This window comes from Gnatocerus cornutus, chromosome 1 (genome assembly GCF_029298725.1).
Source record: "Gnatocerus cornutus isolate USDA-ARS CGAHR chromosome 1, icGnaCorn1.1, whole genome shotgun sequence".
In the NCBI taxonomy this organism is placed as follows: Eukaryota; Metazoa; Arthropoda; class Insecta; order Coleoptera; family Tenebrionidae; genus Gnatocerus; species Gnatocerus cornutus.
In genome coordinates, this window is record NC_142233.1 from 8,056,681 (window position 1) to 8,083,903 (window position 27,223).

At 36.4% G+C, this 27,223-nt stretch overlaps 3 protein-coding genes and 1 pseudogene across 3 annotated transcripts; all 4 read left to right on the forward strand.

Annotated features, from left to right (window-relative positions):
- Window positions 1–7,260: 7,260 nt before the first annotated feature.
- LOC148180180 (uncharacterized) lies at window positions 7,261–9,782 on the forward strand. Its single transcript, XM_088048047.1, has 3 exons — window positions 7,261–7,422; window positions 7,477–7,568; window positions 7,618–9,782. Exon 3 carries the CDS (start codon window positions 7,661–7,663, stop codon window positions 9,710–9,712), a length of 2,052 nt encoding a protein of 683 aa, XP_087904173.1. The 5' UTR covers window positions 7,261–7,422; window positions 7,477–7,568; window positions 7,618–7,660; the 3' UTR covers window positions 9,713–9,782.
- Window positions 9,783–10,143: 361 nt separating this feature from the next.
- Window positions 10,144–11,353, forward strand: LOC148180181 (uncharacterized). Its single transcript, XM_088048060.1, has 3 exons — window positions 10,144–10,640; window positions 10,764–10,920; window positions 10,969–11,353. The coding sequence occupies exons 1-3, from the start codon at window positions 10,230–10,232 to the stop codon at window positions 11,094–11,096; spliced, it is 696 nt and encodes a 231-aa protein (XP_087904186.1). The 5' UTR covers window positions 10,144–10,229; the 3' UTR covers window positions 11,097–11,353.
- Window positions 11,354–24,129: 12,776 nt separating this feature from the next.
- LOC148180182 (uncharacterized) lies at window positions 24,130–25,310 on the forward strand. Its single transcript, XM_088032381.1, has 2 exons — window positions 24,130–24,870; window positions 24,924–25,310. Exons 1-2 carry the CDS (start codon window positions 24,130–24,132, stop codon window positions 25,308–25,310), a joined length of 1,128 nt encoding a protein of 375 aa, XP_087888507.1.
- Window positions 25,311–25,795: 485 nt separating this feature from the next.
- Window positions 25,796–26,251, forward strand: LOC148180183 (uncharacterized; annotated as a pseudogene).
- The last annotated feature ends 972 nt before the right edge of the window (window positions 26,252–27,223 follow it).

Genomic DNA, 27,223 nt, shown 5'->3' on the forward strand with positions numbered 1-27,223 from the left:
CTGTGTGTCCTGGTATCCAGCAAAGCACAATTTGTTTGTTGCGCCTTGCCAGATTTTGCAGTGCTGTATGACATTCACTGACAAGTCTTGACGCATGTCTGCATGACTGCAGAGCTTTCAAGACTTCTTGGCTGTCAGTAAAGAAGCAGATGTGCTTATTAACAATAGCTCTCTGATTACATTCTGTAACACACTGTATCACAGCAAAGGTTTCTGTTTGAAACACACTGGTATAGATACCCAGTGATGTTGAGACACCGAAATCCGTGCCCCAAATAACAGCTCCAGAGCCTGAGCCCTCTTGTGAGACCGAGCCATCTGCATAACAGATGGTCCAGCCCCCCTGAGTTATGGCTCTTGTTCTTTCACTCCATTCTTCTCTTGAAGGTATTATCACTTCATATGAGTGATTGATCACAATAATGGGAGCCATACAATCTTCCCTCATCTTGAAGATGGGGTTGATGTCTGTCACAAGTTGGGCGATAGCCCAATGTCCTGTGCCCATTGTTGTATTTTTCCACTGCCCTGTACACCTTAACCTAAGGAATCCCGCCGCAGCTGACTCCTTCACTTTGAGGTGAAGGGGAGTAAGCCCCGTCAGTATTTCCATGGCCGATGTGGGAGTGGATTTCATCGCTCCTGTTATAGTAAGGCACGCTAATCTTTGAGCTTTAGCCAAAAGAGTTTTGGCCCAAAGCCTAGACGTCGCGCCCCACCAGACGATGGATCCATAGACTATCATTGGCCTTACTACACATGTGTACAGCCAATGCAATATTCTGGGAGTAATTCCCCATGTTTTCCCCACAGTCCTCCTGCACGCCCACAGGGCTGCTGTAGCTTTTCCAATTTTGTTTTGCACATGAGTTCTCCATGTGAGTCTAGAATCTAGGTGGATGCCTAGATACTTGACCACTGTTTGAACTTCTAGTGTCTTGCCAAAGAGTGTTGGGGCCACATATTGATCCTTTCTTCTCTTGGTAAAGATTACATGACTGGTTTTGTCAGGGTTTACAGATAGTCCTTGTCCTGTGCACCATTTCTCGACCAGCTTTAGAGCCCCTTGTGTGAGCTCTTTAGCCAAGTCAAGAAACTTGCCCTGAACAAGGATTACGATGTCATCAGCATAACCTTGCACATAGACCCCTTCCATGTGCAGTTTATGTATTAAGTCATCCACTACCAAGTTCCACAGAAGTGGAGATAAAACTCCTCCCTGTGGGCATCCTTGTGTAGCGGTGACCTTAACCCAACACTTACCAAGATTTGTGTTGATTGATCTGTTTGTCAACATGGCTAGGACCCATTTTATTAATGTTTGATTTCCCCCATGATTCCTTAGAGCTAATTCCATAGAGTCATAGGTTGCATTGTCAAATGCCCCCTCAATGTCTAGGAACGTTCCAAGAGTGTAATATCCTCCAGTTAGCCCTGATTCAATCTTCATTACGATTTGATGCAGAGCCGATTCTGTGGATTTGCCCATTTGATAGGCATGCTGGTTTGGATGTAGTGGCATATTGCACAGCAACTCCTCCCTAACATGTTTGTCTATCAGTCTTTCCATGGTTTTTAGTAAAAACGAGGAAAGGCTGATCGGTCTGTAGCTTTTAGCCTCGGCATATGTTGCACGCCCTGGCTTGGGTATAAAGATTACCCTGACTTCCCTCCAGCTACGTGGTATGTAGCCGAGTGCAAGACAGGCTCTGAATAGGTGCAGCAGTGGTGTGGTGAGCATATCTAGTCCCTTTTGTAAGAGAGCTGGAAATATCTCATCCAAACCTGCCGACTTGTAAGGCGCAAATGAATTTATGGCCCATTTTATCCTTTCGTGGGTGATGATTTTAGAAGCAAATCTCCACGCCTCCCGAGAGGTGGTGCATTTTCCAATGTTGATACTTTCTTCCTCCTTGGATTCCAAGGAGTTTGGAAAGTGAGTCTGTAGTAGGAGCCTCAGAGTATCCTCCTCGGAGACCGTGTAGTCCCCTGTTTGGGTTCTCAAACACCCCAGACTGACAGACTTGTCTTTTGATAGAACCTTCTGAAGTCTTGCTGCTTGCGGAAAGCTGTTAATCCGCTCACAGTAGTCTCTCCAGCTGTCCCTTTTCCTGCGGTTTACCTCAGATTTGAAGTCCCTTTGAGCCTTCTTATAAAGCTCCCAAGACTCGTTTGTTCCCGCAAGTCTTGCTCTATTCCAGAGTTTCCTTGCGGTTTTCCTTAGCTTACTAAGCTTTTCGGTCCACCAAGGGGCACTGTCAGTCTTACGAGATCTGCGAACAGAGCAGTTCTCTTTGTAGGACTCCACAATAGCCTCGCTTAGTACCTTGGACAGGGTCTCCGCTTCGTCGTTGCGTCGGATTTTACAAGAGAGTCCTGAGACCCTGAGAGCTAGAGCCTCCTTGTAGGAGGCCCACTTTGTCGCCCTCGGGTCCCTGTACCCTTCTGTCTTCTTCAAATCTCTTTGGATGTCAAACCGGATGTATTGGTGGTCCGATAGACTTAGCTCCTCCGATACGTGCCAGTTTCTTATCTCATGCACCAAGTTTATTGAGCAAAGAGTAATATCAATTACCTCACTCCTCGTCTTTGTGACAAAGGTTGGTTTGTTGCCCTGGTTTAGAATATCTAAGCCAGTTGTGGCAAGATACTGCAACATGGCGTCTCCTCTGGGGTTGATGTCCGAGCTCCCCCACACTATGTGGTGCGAGTTGGCATCACATCCGACCACGAGAGGCAGGTTGCTTTTCTTGCAGAATTCAATTACCTCCATCAGCTCTCTGGATGGTGGTAAAGTAGGTGAATCATATGGTAAGTAGGCTGAGCACACTACAAATGGTCTCTGCCTACCCTCTCTCATGACTGTCACCCGGGCCGCTACCACATCTCGCGAACACAGGTCACTCAGAAGAAGTGCCTGTATTCCCGATGATATGAATAGACAAGCCCTTGGTTTGCAATCACTAGGACCTGTAAGCACAGTTCCTTTGTTATTGCACAGGCCCCTTACCCGCCCCCCTGTTAACCAGGGTTCCTGTAGAAGCCCAATGTCTATGCACCACGTGGTTACCTGCCTACTGAAGCAGGCACTGGCAGCCACACTATGGTGCAAATTGAGCTGCAGGAAGGAAAGTCGGTTCCTACTTAGGCCCCTGACCATCCTTCTCTGCTTTTTCCGAGGGTCCCGCTGAATCAGCGTTCCCCTCGTTAGCGGGTTCCGCCTCGCCAGCGGTCCCCGCTGCTTCATCCCTACCTAGCAGCCTTACGGTTGCCGGGTTGAAAATGAAGAATGCTCGGAAGTTATTCCTCCGTAGCATCTCTATTGATGGTTGCCACAGCCCAACCACCAACCGAGTTGAGCTAAAGCCCACTCGTTCAGAGCCGTAGATCACCCAACTACGCGCTCCTAGACCTGGATTCTGTGCATCAAGTAGGCCCAGTATCTGCTCTGGGGTCTGGGGAGGCCCCTGAGTGACCACTAGAGCCTTTCTTGGCTTAGGCAGGTCTGCTGAGGGTGTGTACCTCAGTTCCAAACCTTCGAGTTGTAGGTCCCGTATTACGAGCCCTAACCACTCTCTGGTTCGTTCATCCTGACACTCTGTGTGGATAGCCCCTTGCCGGAGCCTACCACTAACCAGGTGTGGGATGTGCCCATCCTCACTGGGCTGCTCAGACGCTCTCATGAGCGCCTCATACAACCTTTGTTGTATGGCTTCAAAATGAGCATTTGTGAGTTGCCTCGCAGGGAAGCCCTCAGGGTAAATGCTCATTTGAAGAGCCGGAGCCACCGTCGGAACAAAAGTGTCCGCCGGCTTAGCCCGTTTGGCGCGTTGACCCGCGCTGGGAGGGGTCCCGGTAGATTCCCGTCCCCTTTTGGAGCCGGTTATCTGCCCGGTTCTTGTTTTTTCAGAGGAGCCCTTGGGGTTAGGCCCCACGTATGGAGCCCTACCTTTTTTGGGTCCTTCTGGTTGTCTAGACGGTCCCGCTGAGCCCTGTCCAGCTTGAGAAGCTGCACGGTCCCTGCGAGCCCGTCTTTTTGCCGCACCACTGCGGTTTTTTTTAATTATTTTGAGGCGGTCCACGTCCCCGGCTAAGCTCGAGTCCGTGTCCCTGCCACTGCTAGAATTTGAATGTAAATCTTCGTCCATGAGTGTCCCACGAGTACCGGAGAAGGGAGGTCCGCTGCAGTAGAGCTCCGCATGCTGCAGTAAGAGGATTTGTGTACAACCGGAGGTCCTCTGGTATCCGGAGGTCACCGTTCAAGACTCACTGACGCAGAGCCATTCATCCCTTGAGCACGGTAGATCACACCTTGGGATTGCGTTGAGCTGTTCTTGGCTTCCATTCTCAACCGGGACCGTTCAGACATGGGTGCCCCTACCAGGAGCACGGCTCCCGTCCTAACCGACCCCAGAATCATTGAACTTACTGGGCCCTTTCACCACGTCGAGGTGACAGCTCGGTAGAAAGGGGATTGATGTCTTAATCGAAATTATGAAAGAAAAGTCTACAAAAATAGTGGAATTTGGGAAAACTAAAAAACTGATAGACAATAAGCCGTCGAATGACGACATTTCAGCGATGTTTCAAGTTCTTGGAAAGTATTTTAAAGAAGATATCTACAAGTATTTAATAATAGATGCTCAGGTAATTAAAAAAAGTGTCCCCGATTAAATTACATAAACCTAATTTTTCCAACAGACAGACAGATGTCCAGATATATCGAAGGTCACCATACAGGAACCATTTCTGTTACAATGTGGTAAGATTTATTGCTGTACAACTTTAATTTCTAGTTACTATGAAACCGATACCTACTAGATCTTATTTAGTTCATTACTTATACTATTAATTCCTACCAAACCTACTACTGCCTATTTTTTACAGATTCCGAATTTAAGATTGTGATGGAGGAAATGGAAGTCCTTAGTGTAAAAAATTTGCTCCACGGTATAAGCTGTTGCCTGGGGTTATATTTTAACTTCAACCTTCAGTATCCTAGGCAGGTTTCCACAACATTGGAATTTTTACAAAGATACTTTTTAAAAATTCACCCGGACAGCGGTACCAGGTCAAAGAAAGTAAGCTCATCCAAAAAAAAAGTGATTGGTCTTATGACAAAACTTCGAGATTTATAATTAACTTAGGCTTCTTTACTATTAATATATAATATAATAGTTTAACGAGTTGACTGTCAGGAATAATATACGAGCATTCTGAGATCGTATACAGCGGCTCTGGCAGTCAAGCCGTTAATTATTTTTATTAATTATTATTACAATTAAATTTATTTTGTTGTTATTTTTTGTGTATCTTTTTTTTAAATAAATATGTCATATATATAATATGTGATATTTATTAATTCATTCCTTTTAGTTTTATCACTGGAATTTTACACAATAATTATGTAAAATTCCATAGTAATTCTGCATAGCGAATATACAGATTTTGTGTAATAATACACAAGAAACATTCACATTTTATGTAATATTACATAATAAATATACAAGAGTTTAGGTAAATTTACAGTATAAAACCGCTTGTAAAATACATTGTAAAATTACAAACGTTATGTAAAATTTCCAGCTACATGTAATTTTCATGTATTTATCACTGGTTACCAGTAACCAGTGATAAGTACTGTAAATTCGCAAAACAATTATTTTCAGTGTATGTTAACGAAGATATGAAATGTTAATTTTTCCTCTTCCAATGTGGTCTCGTTGAAACATTATCGCGCAATGTGGACGATCATCAAAGTTATTCTAGTTGATGTTGATGGCGACGACCGCGAAAATAAAACAAATCTAAAAATTACACTTGTTAATAATTTCAACTATAAAAAAAAATTGTGAAATCACAAGCGCAGATTGAATTTATTGTACATTCCTATTCATGTACATTTTTTAAATTTCGCATTTTTTGTCAGCAGTAAAAAATGCGACTATATAAATCGGGAAAAATTTCATTATATTCATTAAAATGAAAGTAATGAACAATCGTAAGTATTATTTTGCTAAGAAAAATTCATTAACGGAAAGATATCAATATTTATATATATATATATATATATATTAAGAACAGGAGACAAAGACGGCGGCGGCGGCATCGGCGGTGGCGGAGAGGGCCATAAAAACAACAACAAAAATGGAGGAAAGGGGTCGTGGTGGCGAGCAGCCCTGCCGAAGGAAGAAAAAAAAAGTATGTTTTTCTTTTACAGAGTACTTCGGTAATTTAAAAATTAAACATTTACGTTTACCGAAAACAAATTGCCAAATTAAAGAAGCGGGCTGCAAAAGCCGCGGCCTGTAAACAACATTGACCGCAACATTGACCTGTATAATAAACGCATTTTATACGCAAAAATGGTTTAAATTTGGTAGTGGTATAAAAAATTCCGGTTTATGATAAATTCCTTTTAGAAGTTCCATATAAAAAAAATTTAAAAGACGTATATGTAATATGCATTTTGTTTTATCAACGTTTATTATATTTCAGTTATTAGCAGATAATCAACGTTGTTTACAATATCAATAAAACGTTGATAAAAAATAGTTTTTAAATACCCAGTATATTATAAACCATTAAACATATGCAATATGTCAACGAGTATTCTACGATTTTTTTTTATGTGGAAAACCTTTTTTTTTGCAACAATTTGTAACTGCAACAATTTTATACGTACGTGTAATAGATGTTGAATATAAATTGTTATTAAACGTAGAGCTTTTACGTTAAAAGCCTGTATTTTTAATTACTATTTTTAATATATTCGTTTATTAAACATTGAAAAGACAATTATGTAAACCCTTCTCAAATGTGTTTAGTAAATAAACAAAACTTCTTATTTGATACATGTAGTTATGAGTCAGGTAACTTAAGTTTAAATTTAAAACACATTTTTTTATTTTAAGCAGCCGGTATTGTAATCTTAAGAAAATAATTTATTTGTATTATTAATATTATTATGCACAAAGATCGTCATAATTATGTGGACCTGGCCTATCATAAACTTTCCCTCCAAGCTATCGTCTGATAGCTTGGAGGGAAAGTTTATGCATTATTTTGCTTAAAATGATAGGCGGTTTTTTTGTTTCGCTATTATGGTATTTCAAAATAAATTTAAAATCGTATCGCAGCATACCAATTTTTTTTTTGTCAGTGTCAGTATAATTAATGCTCGTAATTTTATTATTTATTAAAATAGTCTTGCAACAATGCAAGATTTTTACAACCTTCCTTACCCCATGCTTTCCCGCCATTATGCATGATGGACTATTCCACATGTGCTGTATCGGCTAGTGGTGGTGCAGAATCATCGCATGTGTAACACGTGTTCGGCTATTATTAATTAAAATTGTTGCTAAAATAACGGAACAAAGAAATCAACCTCTGTGAAAGCGAAATAGGTACTCCGCAAAGGTAAGTTTCTCACTTGTTATTACTTTATCTTTTTTTAAATCAATTTTATATTAGGTAGAAGTGTGTTGCACGTGTTTGCTGCCATTGCATTAGTATAAATTCGCAAAACGAAGCAAAGCGAGAAACGGCCTTATTTCGAAACAGAGGTAAGTTTCCCAAATTTTGTTGATTGACCTTTTATCAAATGAATTTTAGAGCACTTCCTAAACAACTACTTGTAAGACGCAGTTATTTAAATATGGCAAATTTGAACAAAAATATTAGTAAAAGACACTTGAGAAGAAAGATTGCAGCAAATGCAAAATTGGCCATTGAAAGTCTGACGTTACAAAGCAATTGCAATTTAACAAATGATCATGCCAAAAAATGTTTTGCAACTACAACCAATATTAATTTAAATGATACACCATCGGAAAGTGTTCAAAATTTAAATTTACTTGAAAAACATTTAGTAAAAACAAATCACTTTTATAATAAACAAACGTTAACTGAAACTAAGGAACGTAACACTGAAATAAAAGCTACTAATAATTTGTATGAAAAAACCTTTATGCAGGGTTTAAAAACTTGGGCAATTAACAATAATGTTACTCATAAGTGCCTTAATGAGTTAGTTGTTCTAATAGCAGAATGTTACCCTTTTTTGCCTCAAGACGCCAGAACAATCTTAGGGACTCCAAGCTCTACTAGTACAATCAAATTAAATAATGGTGAAATGTTATATCTTGGCTTAGTTAATGGACTTAAAGAAAAATTAAAGCGTGGTTACAAGAATGACAATAGTACTGATAATGATACTGATGATCACTTGGTTATCAATTTGGAAATTAATGTTGATGGTATTCCTGTGTATAACAGTAGTAACTTAGAATTTTGGCCAATTCTTGTCCGTAGTCAAAATTTAAAAGATCAAACGCCTTTTGTTGTGGCAGTATTTTGTGGGAATGGGAAACCTGACACTTTAGAAATATTTTTAGACGATTTTATTACAGAATGTGAACTGGTCTTGAAGAACGGTTTTAATGTTTTTAATAAGCACTATGTCGTCGCAATTAAATTTTTCAGTTGCGATGCTCCCGCTCGAGCTTTTTTAAAACAAATAAAGGGCCATACAAGTATTTTTGGATGCGAGAGATGTCGTATCAAAACCATTTACGCTGATAAAAAAAGATATTATCCCGTTGATGAAGAATTTGAGTTAAGAAAAGACAGTGATTTTGAAGTTGAAACAGAAAATGACACTCATATTAAAAAAAAATCACCACTCACGCGATTAAATATAGGACTTGTCTCAATGTTTGTTTTAGATCCTATGCATCTCATTTTTCTTGGTGTCATGAAAAGGTTATTATTGAGTTGGACTGAAGGAAAACGAAATGTAAAATTTTCAAAATCTACTATTAAAAATATCGACAGTTGTATAAAGAGAAACAGAAAATTCATACCAAATGATTTTAAAAGAAAAATGAGATGTTTGAATTTTTTGAAGAGATGGAAAGCAACAGAGTTTAGATTTTTTTTGTTATACTTTGGGCCTGTACTTTTACGCTTTTCCGTTGCTAATAACGTATACAGGCATTTTTTGTTACTTCATGTGGCAATTTTTATTTTAAGTAGTAAAAAATTGAAAACTAAGTATGTGGCTGAGGCAAAATTATTTCTCATAAAGTTTGTCAAATTGTGTCCTAATATTTATGGAAAATATTTTAATTCATACAATGTTCATTCCTTAATTCACGTTTGTGATGATGTGCAGTTATATGGAGATTTGAATATTTATAGTTGTTTTGCATTTGAAAATTGTCTGGGACACTTGAAACGTTTAATTAGGGGTAAAAATCGTCCTTTACAGCAACTGAACAACAGGTTACATGAAATAAATAATTCAGTAGCAAGTAATAGTTGTAATGACAATATAGTATGTTTAAAACCTGTTCATATTTTTGACAAATCAACAAATTACTTTCAATGCTCAAAGCTACAAGTTGATGATAAATTTTTAATTTCTACATCTATTCCTGATAATATCGTGGCTGTGGAAAACAAATTATATGTTATTAAATCTATAATCTGTGTTGACAGTGTTTATAAATGTATTGGAAAAAAATTTAGATATCAAGAAAATTTTTTTGTTTTTCCATTAGATTCTTCAAAATTAGGTATATATTATGCTTGGAGTGAGGGGGACCAAATTTTTTTTAATGTTTCTAATATTACAACGAAATATAGATATGCTAGAGCATTCCCTTATAAAAACGGTTTTTACTGTTCCCCTATTCTTCATATTTAATTTTGGTTTACGTTCATTGTGTTTTCAAAATTTATAAAAATATAAAAATTTTGCTCAGTAACGTTAACTTCCATGCCTTCCAGAAGGAAGATGTATGCTGTGATTGAATTTCAAGGCAAAGAATGCTCAGTGGTGCCTTTCGAGTGGTTGACCGAAGAACAAAAGCAATGTTGGTGGCCAACTAATACAGGAAAGAAAGTTATTGAAGATTTTATACGAAATAAAAAAACACCCATGTCTCATTGGAAAAAATATGAAATTAAAAATGTTTGCTTCATGACTGGTAGGTACTGCTTTGTATAATAATTGATAACATTTGTTTTTATAGCCGACTATGCAGAAGCGGATAATTTTTTAAACACAATCATCGAGCAAAGTACCAGCTCGGATTGTACTTCCAATGAACCCTTGGTGCGGAAACTAACAGAACTAACAAAACAGACTAACAAAAGAAAGACACAAATTGACAATGAGGGGTGTAAGTCCAAAAGACAAATGTTAGTTTGATGAAAGTGTAATGTACAAACACTTATTGTACTTTTTTAGGACACAAGAATCTGAGGAAGAATTTTCTTCCGAAGAGGAAAGCTCGGTAACATCCAAACCAGACGAAAATTCTTGTATTTCCTTTGATACTACCGTGACTTACGTGTCAACACCATGCACACCAATCTCGTCTTTTCACACACCCACTCTAGAATCTCTAGAAACAAATTTCCAGGAAATACTTTTACGACGTTTAGAAAAAATTATTGCTGTTCAAGATCAACACTCTATAGTTCTGGACAATATATTACGTACCCTACAAATGCAAAACAATCATCTCATTGAAAGACCACCTGATTTTCCTAAATTGCCTGTTGCTAACAAATCAGAATACCGAGCAGTGGAGGAATTTTTAAGAAATGAAGACAAATTTGCTTACATGGTAATTCGTTTTGCTTCTCTCTGTTTGAAATGTGTTATGCCTTATCTATTTATTTTTCATAGATTAATAAATTAATGCTTTTAATATATTTTTGTCAAATTAATTAACGAAGTTTGTTTTTAGAAAAAACGTCTGTCTACCATTGGGGGGTCGAATGTGAGGAACACTACTATGAATATGTTAAAGTTTCTCTTGACCAACCAAGTTGGGATGAAATTTAATTGGTCTGGAAAGGATAAAAGACCGTTCAAAAACACAAAAATGTGTACTGTAATAATGGGTAAGTTAATAAGAAACTTCCACAAGTATTTAATAAAAATCACTTTAGAGGCAATTAAGCTAGCATATCTGGATAGCCCTGATGCAAATGAGAAAATTATTAAATCATCTATCCAAGATTGGCTAAAACTATCGAAGGCCAGGTATACGTATACGTTACAGAAAAAAGAAAAATAAAGTTTTATATTAAAGTCAAAATTTCACCAAAAATAGCAAAATATGTGATCGCTAATTGGCGGACTTTTATATAAAAATTTACTCTTGTTAATTTTCATGTCATATGTTATTGTTTCATATAAAATGTTTTTATTTTGTTAGAATGTTTTAGAGAATTACGTTGTATTTGCATTTAAGAACAATAATTTTGTTTTGTTTTTTATATTATGTTTTGATATTATATAGCAGAAAATAAACTACTATTTACTTGTTTAAAATTCGTGCAACAAAAGCATTTTATTTACCTAAAATTAACATCCCTATTAAATGTATATAAAACATCAAAATGAAACGAAATATTAACATCAGATTTATACCAAGAATTAACGTATATAATCTTCTTATTGAAAATGAAGATGAGCTATGTTTTCTAATCGAATAGTGATGTAGTTAAATCAACGTTTAAAATATACGAAAAATAATGGTATGTAGGGCGGACATTTTCCGGTATATTTATACACACAAATATACCGTATTGATACGTATGGTTAATTGTGTTTTTAAACGTTTTTTATACAAGTTCATGTTGCTTGGGTAGTATCGACGACAGCACCAGTTCCGACCCCGGTGGTCGTTGCTCCTCCTCCTCCTAAACCAAGGAAGGACATAATTATAATTCATAATGCTACTAATTTGACTTTTAATTTTTAATTAATAAAATTTTTAAAAAATATCTTTTTTTTTTGCCCTATTCATGTACATTTTTTTAATTTCGCATTTTTGTCAGCAGTAAAAAGTGCTACTATGTAAATCAGGAAAAATTTCATTATATCGTCGTATAAGCGGCAACTTCCACAATCTCAATTTTTACAAAGTCAAGCGAAAGCGCAAACAAACAATTAGTATTACAATTTTAAATCTGACTTGGTTCCAAGAGGTTCAACATTTTTTTACCATTTTACTCTACGTCGATGAATAACATGACCCTTTGAGAACATAGTTATAAAAATATATTTGTACTTAATTTGTTATAGGAAGATTTGACCAAAGATCAGAACCTAGGTGAAAAAAAGTCCAAGAGCCGCAATTCTAAAAAGTTTGTTTCATTAATTTTTATTTACAAATTGATTAAAGTGTACTTAAATTTTAGACAAAAAAGATGGAGGCGAGGAAAAAGAAAAAATAAACAGCCCCGCCCTATTGTAATTGTAAAAAGCGGGGTTGTTAATATTTATGTTTACAATAAAAATTAAAATTAAATAAGACGCTCCTTATTCGAAATTATAGGATTATTAGTTTGTCTCCTCTAGCTATTCCATTCAAATCAGTTCAATAAATTATGATAAATAGTAAATATCTAGTTGTACCTAAACTTGCAGAGTTGCCCAAATTGTACTTATGGACTTCAATGGACCCAGTCATGAACGTTTATAAGTATACCCTCACTTCAAACTTACGTTTACATTATTACATAGTAATCAACCTCAGTTTTTGTACTGCAATAACAGAGAAAACTTTATGGCAAGCATAATTTGAAGTCTTAATAATATCAATTTGTCAATCTAACAATGTCATCTCAAGTAAAACAAGCCCCTTCAATTTTAACATTTCATTCCCTTCGTTCTGTAATTACTTTTGTTAAAAATATTAGAATAGTGTCCATTGCTAAATAAAAAGCGCACGAAAATTCAAATAAACATTTGATAGTTACAATAGTGTAATGGAGACATTCATCGTGAGTCTAGTCTAAATTTAAATATTAATTTAATGTTCTAATTGTACTTTATTTTAGCTAAGCGGTTTTGACCCTATGTATGTTACACACGAATTTACCTAAAATAAATAAAATCAACCGAATTCTTTTTTAGCATTTATATGTAGGTTGATGGGGGTGAGCCGTAAGTATTTGTTATTTATGCAATAAAATCCGATTGATTGGAAAATAAGCTGCATATTTGCGACGATATACGATATTTAAAACATTTTTTTTTAGCAAATCATTGACGGCACCCCCGGTAATGAGTAAGTATTTGCATAAGGTAAAAACAAATTTTAAAATTTCAATTTTAGTAATCAAGACCAAAATGGAAAATCGTAAGTGTTTTTGGTACTAATGCAACAAAAATTAACAAACCAACAAAACATTTTCAGCGAATCTAATCAAAAGGAATCGGTCAAGTGAGTATTTTCATAAGGTAAAAACAAATTCTAAAATTTCAATTTTAGTAATCAAGACCAAAATGGAAAATCGTAAGTGTTTTTGGTACTAATGCAACAAATATAGATAATTCAAAAAATATTTTAGCAATAAAAAGCGAAAGTAAGTATTTCCATATAATACAAAATGAAAAGTAAAACTGTACTTTAAGAGATGATGAGCAGGGCAAGTAAGTATTTATATAAAAATGTAAATTGTAAAAATAATACATCGATTTGGTTAGTTCCCAAGTAAATAAACGCAGGAAGTACGTAGGTATTATCTTTATTGTCTCATTTCAGATTAGCTCAGTATAAGCGAAAAATTGAGTAAATTTGTCTAAGGGGATTGTAATCACAATGAGAAGCAGTATTACAATCGAAATCTAAATCAACTTTTTTTTTTCAGATTCTACCGAAATAATAACAGTTGGTTTCGCCCAACTTTCATAGTTAAGGGCGGAACCATTAACAATTATTTTAATAAGTAAAATTGTTTGTTTGTTTTTTAATAAGTAGAATAAATTGTTTAATTGTTTTATTAGTTATTTATTTATTTATCTTGATACATTTTTGTTTTTTCCTAATGTAATTTCCTAATCGTCGATTGATAAACTTGAAGCAGGAATTGATTCCCTCAGCACCAGCAGTTCGAAATTTCGTGAAAGTTCCATAAGAAATGCAGCACTTCATATGTGATTATTAGGGGATTTTGGGTTTTGTTACTGCAAAATTATTTCTATCAATAATATGAGTAATGTAACACTTTGATGTAATTTTTTTAAAAAGTCGCGACTTTGATTTAATTTAATATTGTTGGTAGTTAATTTTTAGCCTGAATCATAACCTCGTTTCAGAACTGCACCACTTTATTCTGGCCGTCACAGTAATAAATAATTTAAATTTATGAATCTTGAAACTGTAAAGCATTTCACTTAAACAAATTAACAAACCATATTTAATGATTATATTGAATAACGTTGAAATAACAAAACATTTTTATATTACATTGAAATATCTCTTAACTAAATATCTCCACAAGCGGACATCTCACTAGAACGGAAAGTTTTTTCGTCATGGAAGTGTCAAATTAATCTTAAGTATTTGTTCTCATAAGCGGACACTCCTCAAACAGACAAAATTTTAGGCACTGTAACTCTACGTTTAAAAGAGATTTCACTCTATCTATCTAATTTACACAAAGACATTAGTTTATAGGAACCAGTTTCATATTAATAAGTAAAAAAGAACTTTAAGCAAAGAGGACCTTTAAATTGTTCAACAATGTGTTACTGTTTAAAGTTAATTATCTTTATAAAGTAATATTTAAGAAACAACTGATATCAAAAAACATCCATATCAGAAAAGTAAACAATACTTTCTTTAGTGGGCGCACTGCTTAAAAATGGCAAAATTGACATTACTTGACAATGTCAGTTATGAGGTTTCGAACGTACATATCTAAGCAATACAAATAGAAATCATAAGAAAGAAATGTAAGTTTTGCAACGATGTCGCATTGAACACAGTTAAAGTGCTTACATCTTCTTTAGGAAATTTTTTTTTTAGATATTTACGGGCACCACTGGGTTCCCTCTACCGGGCTCTGAATTCGGAATTCGCTAATTTTAAGACAGCCTGTATAATAAAATTTCGACTACTGCTTATTTAATTCAAGCAAGAGCAAGACTGACTCAATTAAAAAAAAATAGTAAAGATTTCGGTTTTCAAAGATAGAACTTACAGCCGCGGACACAAAATCTTAGACGTCCCTTTTCTGACGTTCCAAAAATTTGAGTGTAGTTTGTGCTTTACTGTCATTGCCTTTACTGACGTTTAAAACATCAAAGTATTGACAAGTTGACAATTAAGAATTATCAAGACTGAAGTATTTAAAACGAATAAAATTAGAATAGTATCTTTACTACAGAGCGGTATGATCTACAGTCAGTTCCTTGCAATATTGCAAATACCGAAAATTTTGAAATTAAAAAATTATAACTCACAATTGACAGTACAAAAAAGTAAGGTTACAAATTCTAAGTGGGGTTTTACACCATGCAACAATTACTCGTGATTACTATCCGGACAACAAAACGATTCTTTGTGTTATTTCGCGTGTTAGACAGACTGGTCAGTTATTACCAGATCGGCGCGACGTTGGTGGAGCACCGAGGCGGGCCAGAACTGTTGAAAATGAAAAAGCCGTTTTGGAAGCGGTTGATGAGGACCCCACGCAAAGTCTCCAAACTGTAGCACGCCAGTTAGACATCGAAAGATCTTCTGTACAAAGAATCCTAGCGACTGATCACAGGCCTGATCACCCGTACCACTATACCAGCGTTCAACATTTACCTCCTGAGGATTATCCGGCCAGAAGAAAGTTTTGCGAATGGCGTATCAACGAAAGCAATCGTGATCCAAATTTCGTGTCGTGCATTCTGTTCACTGAGGTGTTTGGACGTGACAGCTGCTTTAATCATCGAAATCTGCATATTTGGGCTCATGAAAATCCAAGAGCAGTTTTTCCCCGCAGATTTCAACAGCGGTTCTCCGTTAACTTGTAGGCTGGACTTCTGGGCAGCAATTATTTCTTTCAGCATGTAAATATAAAAAGTATAAGTAAGATTCTTAAAAACTTTTTCTTTAGAACATCCACAATTACTGAGCCGACCTTTCGTCAATAGTTTTTTGTACAGAATGCATTGTTCCTGAGGAACAACTTCAGCATCTGGAACCACGACGAGAGAACTTCACTCAACGAAAATTGAAAAAGACAATTTATCTCTTGCTTTCCGTAATTGTTCAATTCAGGTCGAAAAATATTGTAAACATTGAGATGAAAAGATAGGTGGTTTTTGTAGATGGAATACACAACACCTTAGCTTTTCCACCTCAACAAATTCAAAACTTTTCAACATATTTTTTTATTTTTTAAGGGGGAGGACAAAATGTAGTAAATCTTGTTACCATTGGTATTACTATAGTAATTAGAGTCTTGTCAATAACATTTTGAATGAAAACATCTCAACCCTTCATGGCCCTTTAATTTATAATAGTACATACCATGTGTGTTAGAACCAAATGTCTAAAAACCGAGTAAAAAGTAAATAAACAGTGTCACAATAATTTCACTTAACTAGGGGAAAATAACCAAGCGGGAAATATTGCAAGGAAAGGATCATTTTATGTATTGTCTCTGCTTTCTTGTTGATTTGTGTTGAGGCTATAGCCAAACACATTTAATAAAACCAATTATGTTCGCGTAGGTTATTCGGTGTTAGTTGTCACACATGGTGTTCGGTGAAATAGTGACAAGTAAAAATTGCTAAAAAGTAGAATAATAATAATAATAATAATTATAATATACATAAGATTGTGCCTTAACGAAACTGGAATCCAACCTAAACCTCATTGTGATATGAATTGATCAACAACCCTAGTTATTTGATTTGTTTTTAATACATGTGTTGTTATTGTCAACTGAAGGACTACATTTTTGTAACTTCATGCATCAAGGTATCGAAGATAATGCTAATTGGCATCAACAGAAAGAAAGGCAGAAGGCCTAAAAAACGTACTTCAGAAACAGTTGATGCAGTTGAAGAAATTATTGAAGCTGCTTCCAAAACTTCTCTTTGACAATTGTCAAAACAAATTAATCTTTAAGTAGAGACAATGGTTTCAATTTTAGAGAAATAATGTGTGACAACCTGATGACAGCCGTTGAGCTTGGAACAGACATACGAAAAAAAAGACAATATGTAATAATTTTTCAAAAAAATAATTTTTGCTGATTTTGTTTGGACCAAGTGCCATCTCCTCCTCCTTAAATGAGTCCAAACGACCGGGATCGATTCCATTTATTCGAGATTCAAAATGCCGTTGACGATTATGTCCAAGATATTGAAGATAATGGAGATGCTAGTTTAGATAATGAACTTGACAATGTCTATCGGAACATTCTACGGAGCATTGACCAACAACAACGTGATTTTCCGGGACGTAGGGCGATTTATCTACAAGCAACTGAAAGACATGTAGAAGACGTCAGTTATTTTAGGCAAATAAATAAACATGTGTCCATTGCAACGCGAGGTTCTTTAAAAAAGAAAGACCTTGGTGTGGAAGTTACACAAGATGTTCGTCCAATGGAAAAGTCCAACTACCTCTGTTGAGTCGATTAGGTCAGTTACAAAGGAACGAACCCTACGTATTACCCAAATCAAAATCAAACTTATTACCACTATTTAGACATCAATGTGAACGGTTATAAGTTTTCATAGTCTTTAAAAAATGTTTGTTATTAGAGTGTGATGTTGATGACTGATGACCATTCTGGATGGTCTAATAACTTCTGATCATTTTCCGTGATAATTTCAGATGGCTTTTTCATTATTTTGATTTAAATTAAAATTGCAGTTATGTTCACCCTGTCAATCCAACGAAGTCACCTTAAGAACTAATCCAGTTTCAATTTTTGTAATAAAAAAAATCATCAAAATCATGGATGAAATAAATCAAAAAGCTGCAGAAGCGGAACTGATTTTAGTTCCAAAAAAAAACGAAACTTTAGGCATCGAAAATGAGAAAAATTGTCCCCTTTGTTGAAACAAAAAAAAAGTGAAAACAGTGACAGAACAAGAACTTGTATACTTTTTGTACCAGGTATTACAAGAGTAGGCCACTAAATATGCACCATCTCTTGTAAGTCTTATAAGTCCCAAAACATGGTAATGCCATGTTCCCAATTAACAGGCGCATAATGACCGCTAATAATAAATTAATTGTTCATAAAAACATAGTTCGTTCTTGGTTAGGAGCTCTTATTGCTGCGCTAAAAAATTACGCAGTTAGCCAAAGCAGGAGCCCAACCAGTTTACTTTATTAGAAAAAAATATGTTTAGAAATCATGCAAGATCGCCTTACATCAATGAACTACTTTCTCTTCCCTTGCTTTAAAAACACAATGTGTTGTTGAAAACATAGAAACTTGTGTACTAATGTGCTGACAGCCAAAAGCAGTCACTTACATCGGCTTTAAATGCAGACTGATTCACAGTACGATCCAGACTACCGAATGCAACCAAAAATACAATTTTCATGAAGAACTTGATATCTTTTGTTAACATTATTTAGCATGAAATTTGTACACTCCTGGCAGCAATGTCATTATTTGACAAGTTATTTTCGTAAATTTGAAAACATTTTGCGCACCTTGGAAAATGCTTTCTGATGATGAGAAAGTCAGCAGAGTGGCCGAACGGTTAGCCTTGCTTGTTTTAAAATTCCCGCGTAAATTAAATTTTTCAATTAAAACACATCCTCTTACGTACTATGGAATACTGGCACTTTGCGGATTTTATACCTAAATTTTTCATTAATCGGTAAACAAATTTACACCCGAAAATTTTTTTGCTTAAACTCAAATCCTGAGATTTTCAACTCATCTCTAGTTTCTGGTCCAACACAAATTTATTATTTTGACCGCTGGTTTCTTGCTAAATGTGCGGGTCAAGCGGCCGTTTCCATAAAGTTTATGGTCCACTCATTACCAGATCCTCGGTAATCCCTTTTGGCAGTTTTCAATCAAGGGTGTTGTTAAAGTTGCATACTTTTTAAACACAGAATTTTCGGGCAGGCTCGTGGACCCTTAAGGTTCTTTTATTCACTTTGGTCTTGTGCAATTCGTTGCACTAACTGCCCTAATCAGATCGGTCCAATGTGTGCTTCTCTCTTCAGTGTTCCCGTTAAACTTCATGTTCAACAATCCGTCAATTTTTGACGTTTCCAGTCTACACTGTAAAAACGTCGCTAAATTAAAATCTTCACCGACTTTAAATATATTTTTATTTGTACGCACGTTAAATCTAGTTTAATTTTAATTGTTTTTTGACGTTTGTTTCATAAATTAAAAAAAACTAGTGTTTTATGACCCTCATACGACGTCTCATTTTAGCAGTATTACAGCTCCATAATGAAGTAGCTATGGTAAAATGTCACTTATGTTTAACATGTTTCATATTCGAGATGTGACTCACAGATTTAATCAAATCGGAAACATAAAAGCAAATCATCAGGAAGATTTCCAGTGGTGGAGAAAATCCACAAATATATTTTTCAGCAATTTGTTTCAAAATAATTTTCATGATGCATTGTTAAATGTGACATTTTTCACCGATGAGGCATGATTTCACTTGATCGGTAATCTTAATTACAAAATTTAGTCCTCAGATAATTTACATGAATTAAGTATTTAAAAGATAAAAGACCGGTTTACACAATAATTTAATAGAAATTAAGTTAATCTTACAACTAATTTAAAAATTGCTGATATTTGATTAGTGGAAAAACCGTCACATGTCACTTTAACCTGATGTTAAGTATTTAAGTATTAAAACCATCACATGTCACTTTAACCTGATGTTAAGTAATTAAGTATTAAGGATTTAATTTAGATTCTGTAAACCAAAACAGCAATTTACTAATTTAGAAGAACTCCAACAAGAAATAATACGTTGTTATAAGACCATTAACCAAGAAATGCTAGATAATATTTTTGAAAATAAACTAAGACGAGTGAGTTATTGGCTCGTATGAATAAAGTCGAAGTAAATGCTAATGCTTCAACTATGTAGTATAGACTTGGCGAATCGAAGTATAAAGTTAGTTCCGGTAGAATCTGCTACAAGCACATACTTCGACTGAAGCAAGATGCTACACGGACCAAGCATCTACTTCTACACGAAGTATAAACTTTTTTAAATTAGCAATAAAAACGTATTAGAATAAAATATCGTTATTTCACGTTTCACGAGCTTGAGCATTAAATACGAATTAACGGAATATTGGAATGTGTTAGGGGACTACCTGCATTATCGAAAATAAAGGGTAAAAATGAATAGTGTAAGAGAACAAGTTCGACTTTAACCTCTGTATTATAATCATCAATTCTTGTAATAACTCTAATCATTTCCTATTTACATTTTTTAATATATTTACGTCGTCAGTTAAATTTACAGTGTTTTATTCATTAAACAAGAACTTCAAGAAAACTACCTAATTCTCCGGTAAACGTACAATTAGGATCCAACTTTAGATCAATAAATTCACCTTTGGTGAAAAATAAACACTCACTTCTTTTTCTCTTATTTTTCTTAACCTTTCTTCGTTTCGCATTTAAAAAGTAAAAAAGGAGCTATATATTCTTTTTTAACAAGAAATACAATCAAATTTGCTTATGCAGGGTGTGTAAAGTAGTACGCAGTAATATGTACAGTGTTAGGGATTATGTAAAATGTATATGTATATGCAACTTCTGCCCCATAAATGGAACAAAAAATCCCAATAATATTTTTAACAAGACCGAAAAATATAATTGGAATGTGAATTGAAAAACTTGTTACAGATATCTGGCAGAACCGACAGTGTAAAAAACTAAAGATGATTACTAATTTTGGATTTTTTAAGCTGTCTGTTAATTCAAGACGCAAAGAATGTCCAATGCAATGAACGCTGTACCAAAACTATATTTAATACGGTTTTTTAAGCGACTTAAACTAAAAATGAAATTTTTAGGCCTTAAAAGCGGCCTAAAAGTAAGTCTTTTCTGACCGCAAACATTTTCGGCCGATCTATGTTGGCGCCATCTATCCATAGCTTTGCATATTACATCGAGATACCGATATTACCCTCAATTTTATAATTATTTGGGTAAAATCAAATCGACAAACTGCTGTAAAATGCAATAAAGAGGTGTTAAATTATTGAAAATGAACATGGATAGCAGTGCTGCTGCAACAACATCAAAAACCACATCAAATCTAATTCATACAAATTGTGAAGCTACACATGCCGAAACTGCAAATGTAAATAAAAAAATATAAACTTTTCTAAAGGATTCATAAATATTTCCAATTATTCAGTTGTTATAAATGATTAAATCAATAAATCATAAGTAAAAATTAATTAACTAGTAAATTTATTGATGCCGCCTAAAAAATCTTGTGGAAGGAAAGCGTAGTAGATGCTAGACGAAAAGTAAGTTCCGGTAGTACATACTTCATCGTCAAGAATATTCTTCGCGGGTGTAGTATTACCTACACTTTCAGCAAATGCTTGAAGCATTAGCATTTACTTCGACTTTATTCATACGAGCCATTGTGTTTAGTAATTCAACATCTCTTGCATTTACAAGATTGAATAAAGATCACTTCACCATTTTTTTTCTCATCAAAGATCGCGCGACCTACCAATAATTGAAACAAATTGATAAATGGATGAATAATAGATCGAAGAAGATCATGAAGACCTTACTACCGTCATCATCGGTTTCTAACAGGTAGCAAAGTTTACGCATAAAAATCATCGCATCAACAGCAGTTGATAATGAAATAATCTGGCTGCATGTGAAATATCCAAGTTGAGTACAGACAGACTGACGAGATGGCTCATACAAAAGACAAACATCACCTTCATTGCTGGACATTGTTGCAGTAGACCTGAAATGAACGTGAAATGTCACGGTTTACTGTTAAAGCCATCATTGAGGAGGGGTAACTTTTCACTTTTTCCAATTATCAACTCTACATTTTAGAGAAAATTCAACTTTCGATTGGAAAACCCGTTAACAACGACATCGCAATTAGCTCAGTACAGCAAACAAGATAAAAAATAATATCCAGATTTTGAAGGCACACCTTTAAATATTTCAGAAACGTCCAAGTTTGTCACCAAAATTGCCATCAAAAACTTCCATTAACAACAAAGAAATAAGATAGCTCTAAGAAGGTAAAAACTTTGAAAAATCACTTTTATGTTATGAAAAAATCTATGATCTTTGAATTATTTCAGATTCCGTCGTGTTGTACAGTTAGTTTGAAGACGTCTTGAGACAATCATCCTCGACGAGCGAGAGTTACAAAAATAATGTACAGAAAAGCAATTTCAAGCACGTATTTTTTATATACGATAGTTGTAACCATATAGGCAACAAACAATGTTCATTGGCATGTATCCTTAATCAACTTTTACAATAAAAAAACCTTTCTATTGCTGTCGTTTTAAACAATTCTTATGTGTCCGTCCAATTTATGGACTTGGCTGCTGGTATCGTTTACACTGTAATTGAAACTTTTTGTCCCGAACGTGGTCTAAAAGGTTTAACGTCATTAACTTTGTTAATATCCCATTATATATAATCCAACTGAGCTACCAAGACTGTGATAATGTAATAGTATCAAAATCAACTTTATAAATCAGACATTTCAAACATTTAAATTTATCGCCTTCGCATAAGTCAATTACTACCCCTCTAAAGAAGTAATATAAAAAAATTTCTACAGTTGGCTATGCGAAAAAATTATAAAGCGCAAAATCGCACCCAACTGATTAAGCGTTTGTTGTGTATTGTGAGTTTTTGTGTGCTAAAAGTGTTTCGTGTGTTTAAAATGTAAGTAAAACATTCAAATTGATTTCGTAATTCTATAAATTAGCATTGATTCACGCATTTAGCTTTTTTTTAACCGAAATTGCTCAAATTTATAGTTGAAATAAAATTCAGGTGTTTTCTTGCTCTGATTACAGTTTGTACGCTCTTTACGGTCTCATAATGAAATGAACACTATCATTCCATTTCGGTTTGATATGTACGATAAATAGTTTTCTCATGTGTTGCCGATTTTTTGCCCACTAGGGTGTTTCAATATGTAAGGTTGGTAATTACAAAAATTTTAATTTTCCGCTTTCGCATACGTCAATCACTACCCCTCTAAAGTTGGCTATGCAAAAAAATTGTAAAACGCAATAACAGCAATCAACAGATTCAACGTTTGTTGTGCATTGTGTGTTTTTGTGTCTTTAATAATTATTCCCAAACTATTTAAAGTGCTTAAAATGTAAGTTGAAACGTTCATATTTATTTGGTGATTATAGAAATTATTGATTCACGCATTTTTTGCTTTTTAGTTGTTGACAGGGCAAGTGCTGTAAAACGGAGATCACATTTATATTTGGCAGAACAAACACCAGCAGTTATTTTACAAAATTTAATTTAAATTTTTAGAAAAACAATTAAAAATGCCCAGGAAGGGAAGAAAGTCCCGATGGACGAGACGAAAGGGCGTCAAAAAGAATGCTGCCACCATTGACGAACCTCACTCAGAGGCAGGCAGCGACTCTGAGGAGGAAGTTGTCGAAATCGGGACAACGACGACAAGGACTAAGAGGCAGCACCCGTCTGATCAACAACAGTCACCCTGTCCATCACCAATCAAGTTGCCGAGACATGTGAGCGAAACGTTACCAGAGGCAGCAGTAGCGACCACCGGCTCAACGTGTAAGACCGACCTGGGGACCATTAATAACCACCGGTCGAGCAAAGGTACTTATAAATACGGAGATTAAAAACAAAATTTTCTATCCAATTAATAATACTTTTTTTACAGATTGGTCGGACAGTGACGAAGACGGTTTAATGCCTCCTCCGCCTCCAAAGAAACCCGAGGTAATCTCAGATGAGCAGCAACAAGCGGTACCTAATGATGTCGGAGAAAATCAACAAGGTGCCGCTGTTGCAAAAAAATCCAAGAAGAAATCACTTGAGGAACCGTCAACTTCGCGAGGAGTGTCGAGAAGCGGTCCACCGTTAGTTAGATACGTGGACCCTAACGGTGAGTAAATTATGATTGTGATGAACTTTTGAGACATTTCAAACATTTGTAGTGTATCAAAGCAAAGTACACAAGAACGGGTACTACAAAACATCGACCAGCAACAACGTGACAATTTTCCGGGACGTAGGGCGACGTATCTACAAGGAACAGAAAGACATGTAGAAAACGTCAGTTATATTGGGGAAATGAATCAAACTTGCCGACATTGTGGTGCGAGAAATTTTCGTAAAGAATCAACTGCCCGAGGAAACTATGCAAAATGCTGTTCCGATGGCAAAGTTCAACTGCCTCCGTTGGACCGCTTTCCCCAAGAGTTGCATCGACTTTTCACCGAGAACGACGCAACAAGTAGAGACTTTCGCAGAAATATTAACGTGTACAACAACGCGTTTCAATTCGCCTCCATCCAATCCAACTTGCGCCAGTTACGAGGGAACGGGCCAAACGTATACGCAATCCAGGGACAGATTTACCATCATTATTCCGACATCAACGTCAACCGTGATAATGCGTTATGTGGCCCCCTGTACTTCTTGGATCCCGAACAGGCGACCAATCGACGAGTCGAAAACGCTGCCCATTACCAGGTCAACGCGGAAACGATGGTATTGATTGGTCAAGTTATGAACGAGGTGAATCCTTTTGCGAGACAATACAGACATCTCCACGAAGTTTACGACGAACAACGCAGAGAGAATTCAAACGCAGTTCTACGAGTCTACGTAGAATTTCAGCCGAGAGGAAACAACCTACGAGAGTTTGATGAAGTTCAAGCGAGGGAGGTGTGCGCCACCTATCGTTACAACGAGAATGAAATGCTTCGACGATGCGGGTGTTTCGACGAAACTAGGACGACCGTTTGCCAACTATCGACCTCGAGAGCGAGTTTTGCGATTCACTCGCTTTTCCTCTCCTTTTCCCACATGGTGAACTCGGCTGGCATCGAAACATTCCCTTGAACGAGGGAAACATACGCCAGCGAGTCACGCTAAAACAATTCTACAGTTATCGGCTTGCGATTCGTGGAAACGACAACGAGATCGACGGTGGGTTTGACGCTTTGAGATGTTCTGGCAAGCTGGGACAGAAATTCATCGTCTCCGCTTACCTAAGAGTAGAGAAAAACAGAATGAACTACTTTTTGACCCACCAAGATCAATTTCGGGCAGAAGAGTATCAGGGATTGGTGGACTTTGTGAGACGAAGAGGCGAAATTGAAAATCTACCCATCGGTCGGATGGTAATTTTGCCTTCAACATTCAACATTGGTCCACGAAGTCAAATGCAACGTTATCAAGATGCGATGGCCATCGTCGCAAAAATGAGATATCCATCGCTTTTTATCACGATGACGTGCAATCCATAATGGCCCGAAATCATTGAGACTTTACCTCCACACGATCGTGATCCTTCGAATCATCCGATGCTCATTTGTCGAGTTTTCGAAGAAAAGGTCAAGGAGCTGATTCGAGACTTGAAAGACAATCAAATCATGAGAGTGGTTGTCGCGTATCTCTATGTCATTGAGTTTCCAAAACGTGGTTTGCCTCACGCATATATTCTCATCACTCTGAGGAACGAAGACAAACCGCTCGACAATGCCAGAATTGATCAAATATTTGTACAAGTACTTTTTCAAAGGCTATGACCAAGTCGTTTTGCGTGTTGTCGAACGTCGCGAACAACAGCCGCAGGTCGTAGTCGAGCAGCAAGGGCAACCACAACAACAAGGTGGTGCTCAGATGCGCATTGAGTACAACGAAATTACATCTTTTTTGAGTGGCCGGTACATGACTCCCTGCGAAAGCGCTTGGCATTTGTTGGGCTTCCCGCTTCACGAGAACAGCCATCATGTCGAGCGGCTACCGGTGCATTTGCCAAACAGGCAAAATGTCATTTTCGTCCAGGGTCATGAACGAGAAGCCGCCGAGAACAACGTTCGAACGAGCAAGTTATTACAATGGCTTGAAACGACCAGAACCGATCCGACTGGGAGAAATCTTTTGTATCCCGAATTTCCCGAATTTTCACGTGGAATACAACTTTGAAACGATGGCAGAGACGACGACGCACAAACAAACCCATCGTATCGCGAATGTACAACGTTTCAATCCAAGCAGGAGAGCTCTACTATTTACGTTTGCTCTTATTGCAGTGCGCGGAGCCACAACGTTTGAAGACTTTCGAACTGTGGAAGGTCGTTTGTGCGAAACCTTTGAGGAAGCGTGTCGGGAGCGTGATCTACTTGGCGAAGACCAAGAATGGAGAAGAAGTTTGACCGAGGCCGACGATAAACGCCGACCGTGAAAGGGGCGCCCCCCTTAGAACAAAGGGCGCCGAAAGAGGTAGAGACGCTCCCCGGGGAAGATGCCCACACATAAGGAGAGGCGCCCCCCCATAGAACCCCAGGTGGGTGGACGGCCTGGTGGTGTGACCTGCCCCCGGCCGTCAGAGCCGAAAGGTATGTCTATATTCTTTTGTACAGTATTTCAGTAGTTTAAAAATTATACATCTACATTTTCAGAAGAAGACAGGCAAAGAGCCGACAGAAAATGCAATTATGAATTTTTTCAATTAATAAATCTACTTCGTGGAATGTGATTTTCAATTGTTAACGAAGGTGGCTTTAGAGAAAAAAAAAATTAAGCGTCTTCTTTACGAAAAGACATAGACAAAGCAAGTTGTTTTTAGTTTCAATTTAACAAAACGTTGAAAACCACGTAAATTTCTAAGTTCAATGGCAATTATAATTTGAAATTATTAAAATAATTTCATTTTTTGCAGAAACAACGATAATCCGAGATCGTAAGTATAATTGTAACAAGAAAAAATCGTTAGAATATGTATATTTAAAGGATATAAATCCCGGCGGCGCCCCCAGGAAAAAAAGGATGAACGCCGACCGTGAGAGGGGCGCCCCCCTTAGAATAGAGGGCGCCAATAGAGGTAGACCCACATAAGGAAGGGCGCCCCCTATAAAACCCGAGGTGGGTGAGCGGCCTGGTGGTGTGGCCTGCCGCCCCTGCCGGCGGCCGTCAGGGCGAAAAGGTAAGTTTTAACTTTTTTATACAGTATTTTAGTAATTTAAAAAAATTATACATCCACATTTTCAGAAAGAGACAGGCAAGGGACCGACAAAGAACCGCCGCCCCCGCTACCGAAAAAACAATGTTTTATACTAACACATGTAACATCAATTTTTAAAAATCGTGGTTTGTTTTCTTTCCTGGAAATTTTTTAAAACAAACTAAGTATAAAGTGCAAAAGTATAAATCTCTC

Coding starts and splice junctions, on each gene's coding strand:
- LOC148180180 (XM_088048047.1), top strand. CDS start 7,661: ATGGCAAATTTGAACAAAAATATTAGTAAAAGACACTTGAGAAGAAAG.
- LOC148180182 (XM_088032381.1), top strand. CDS start 24,130: ATGAATCAAACTTGCCGACATTGTGGTGCGAGAAATTTTCGTAAAGAA. Junction 24,871..24,923: donor TCCTCTCCTTTTCCCACATG/GTGAACTCGGCT, acceptor AACATACGCCAG/CGAGTCACGCTAAAACAATT.
- LOC148180181 (XM_088048060.1), top strand. CDS start 10,230: ATGTACAAACACTTATTGTACTTTTTTAGGACACAAGAATCTGAGGAA. Junction 10,641..10,763: donor AAGACAAATTTGCTTACATG/GTAATTCGTTTT, acceptor GTTTGTTTTTAG/AAAAAACGTCTGTCTACCAT. Junction 10,921..10,968: donor AATGTGTACTGTAATAATGG/GTAAGTTAATAA, acceptor AAATCACTTTAG/AGGCAATTAAGCTAGCATAT.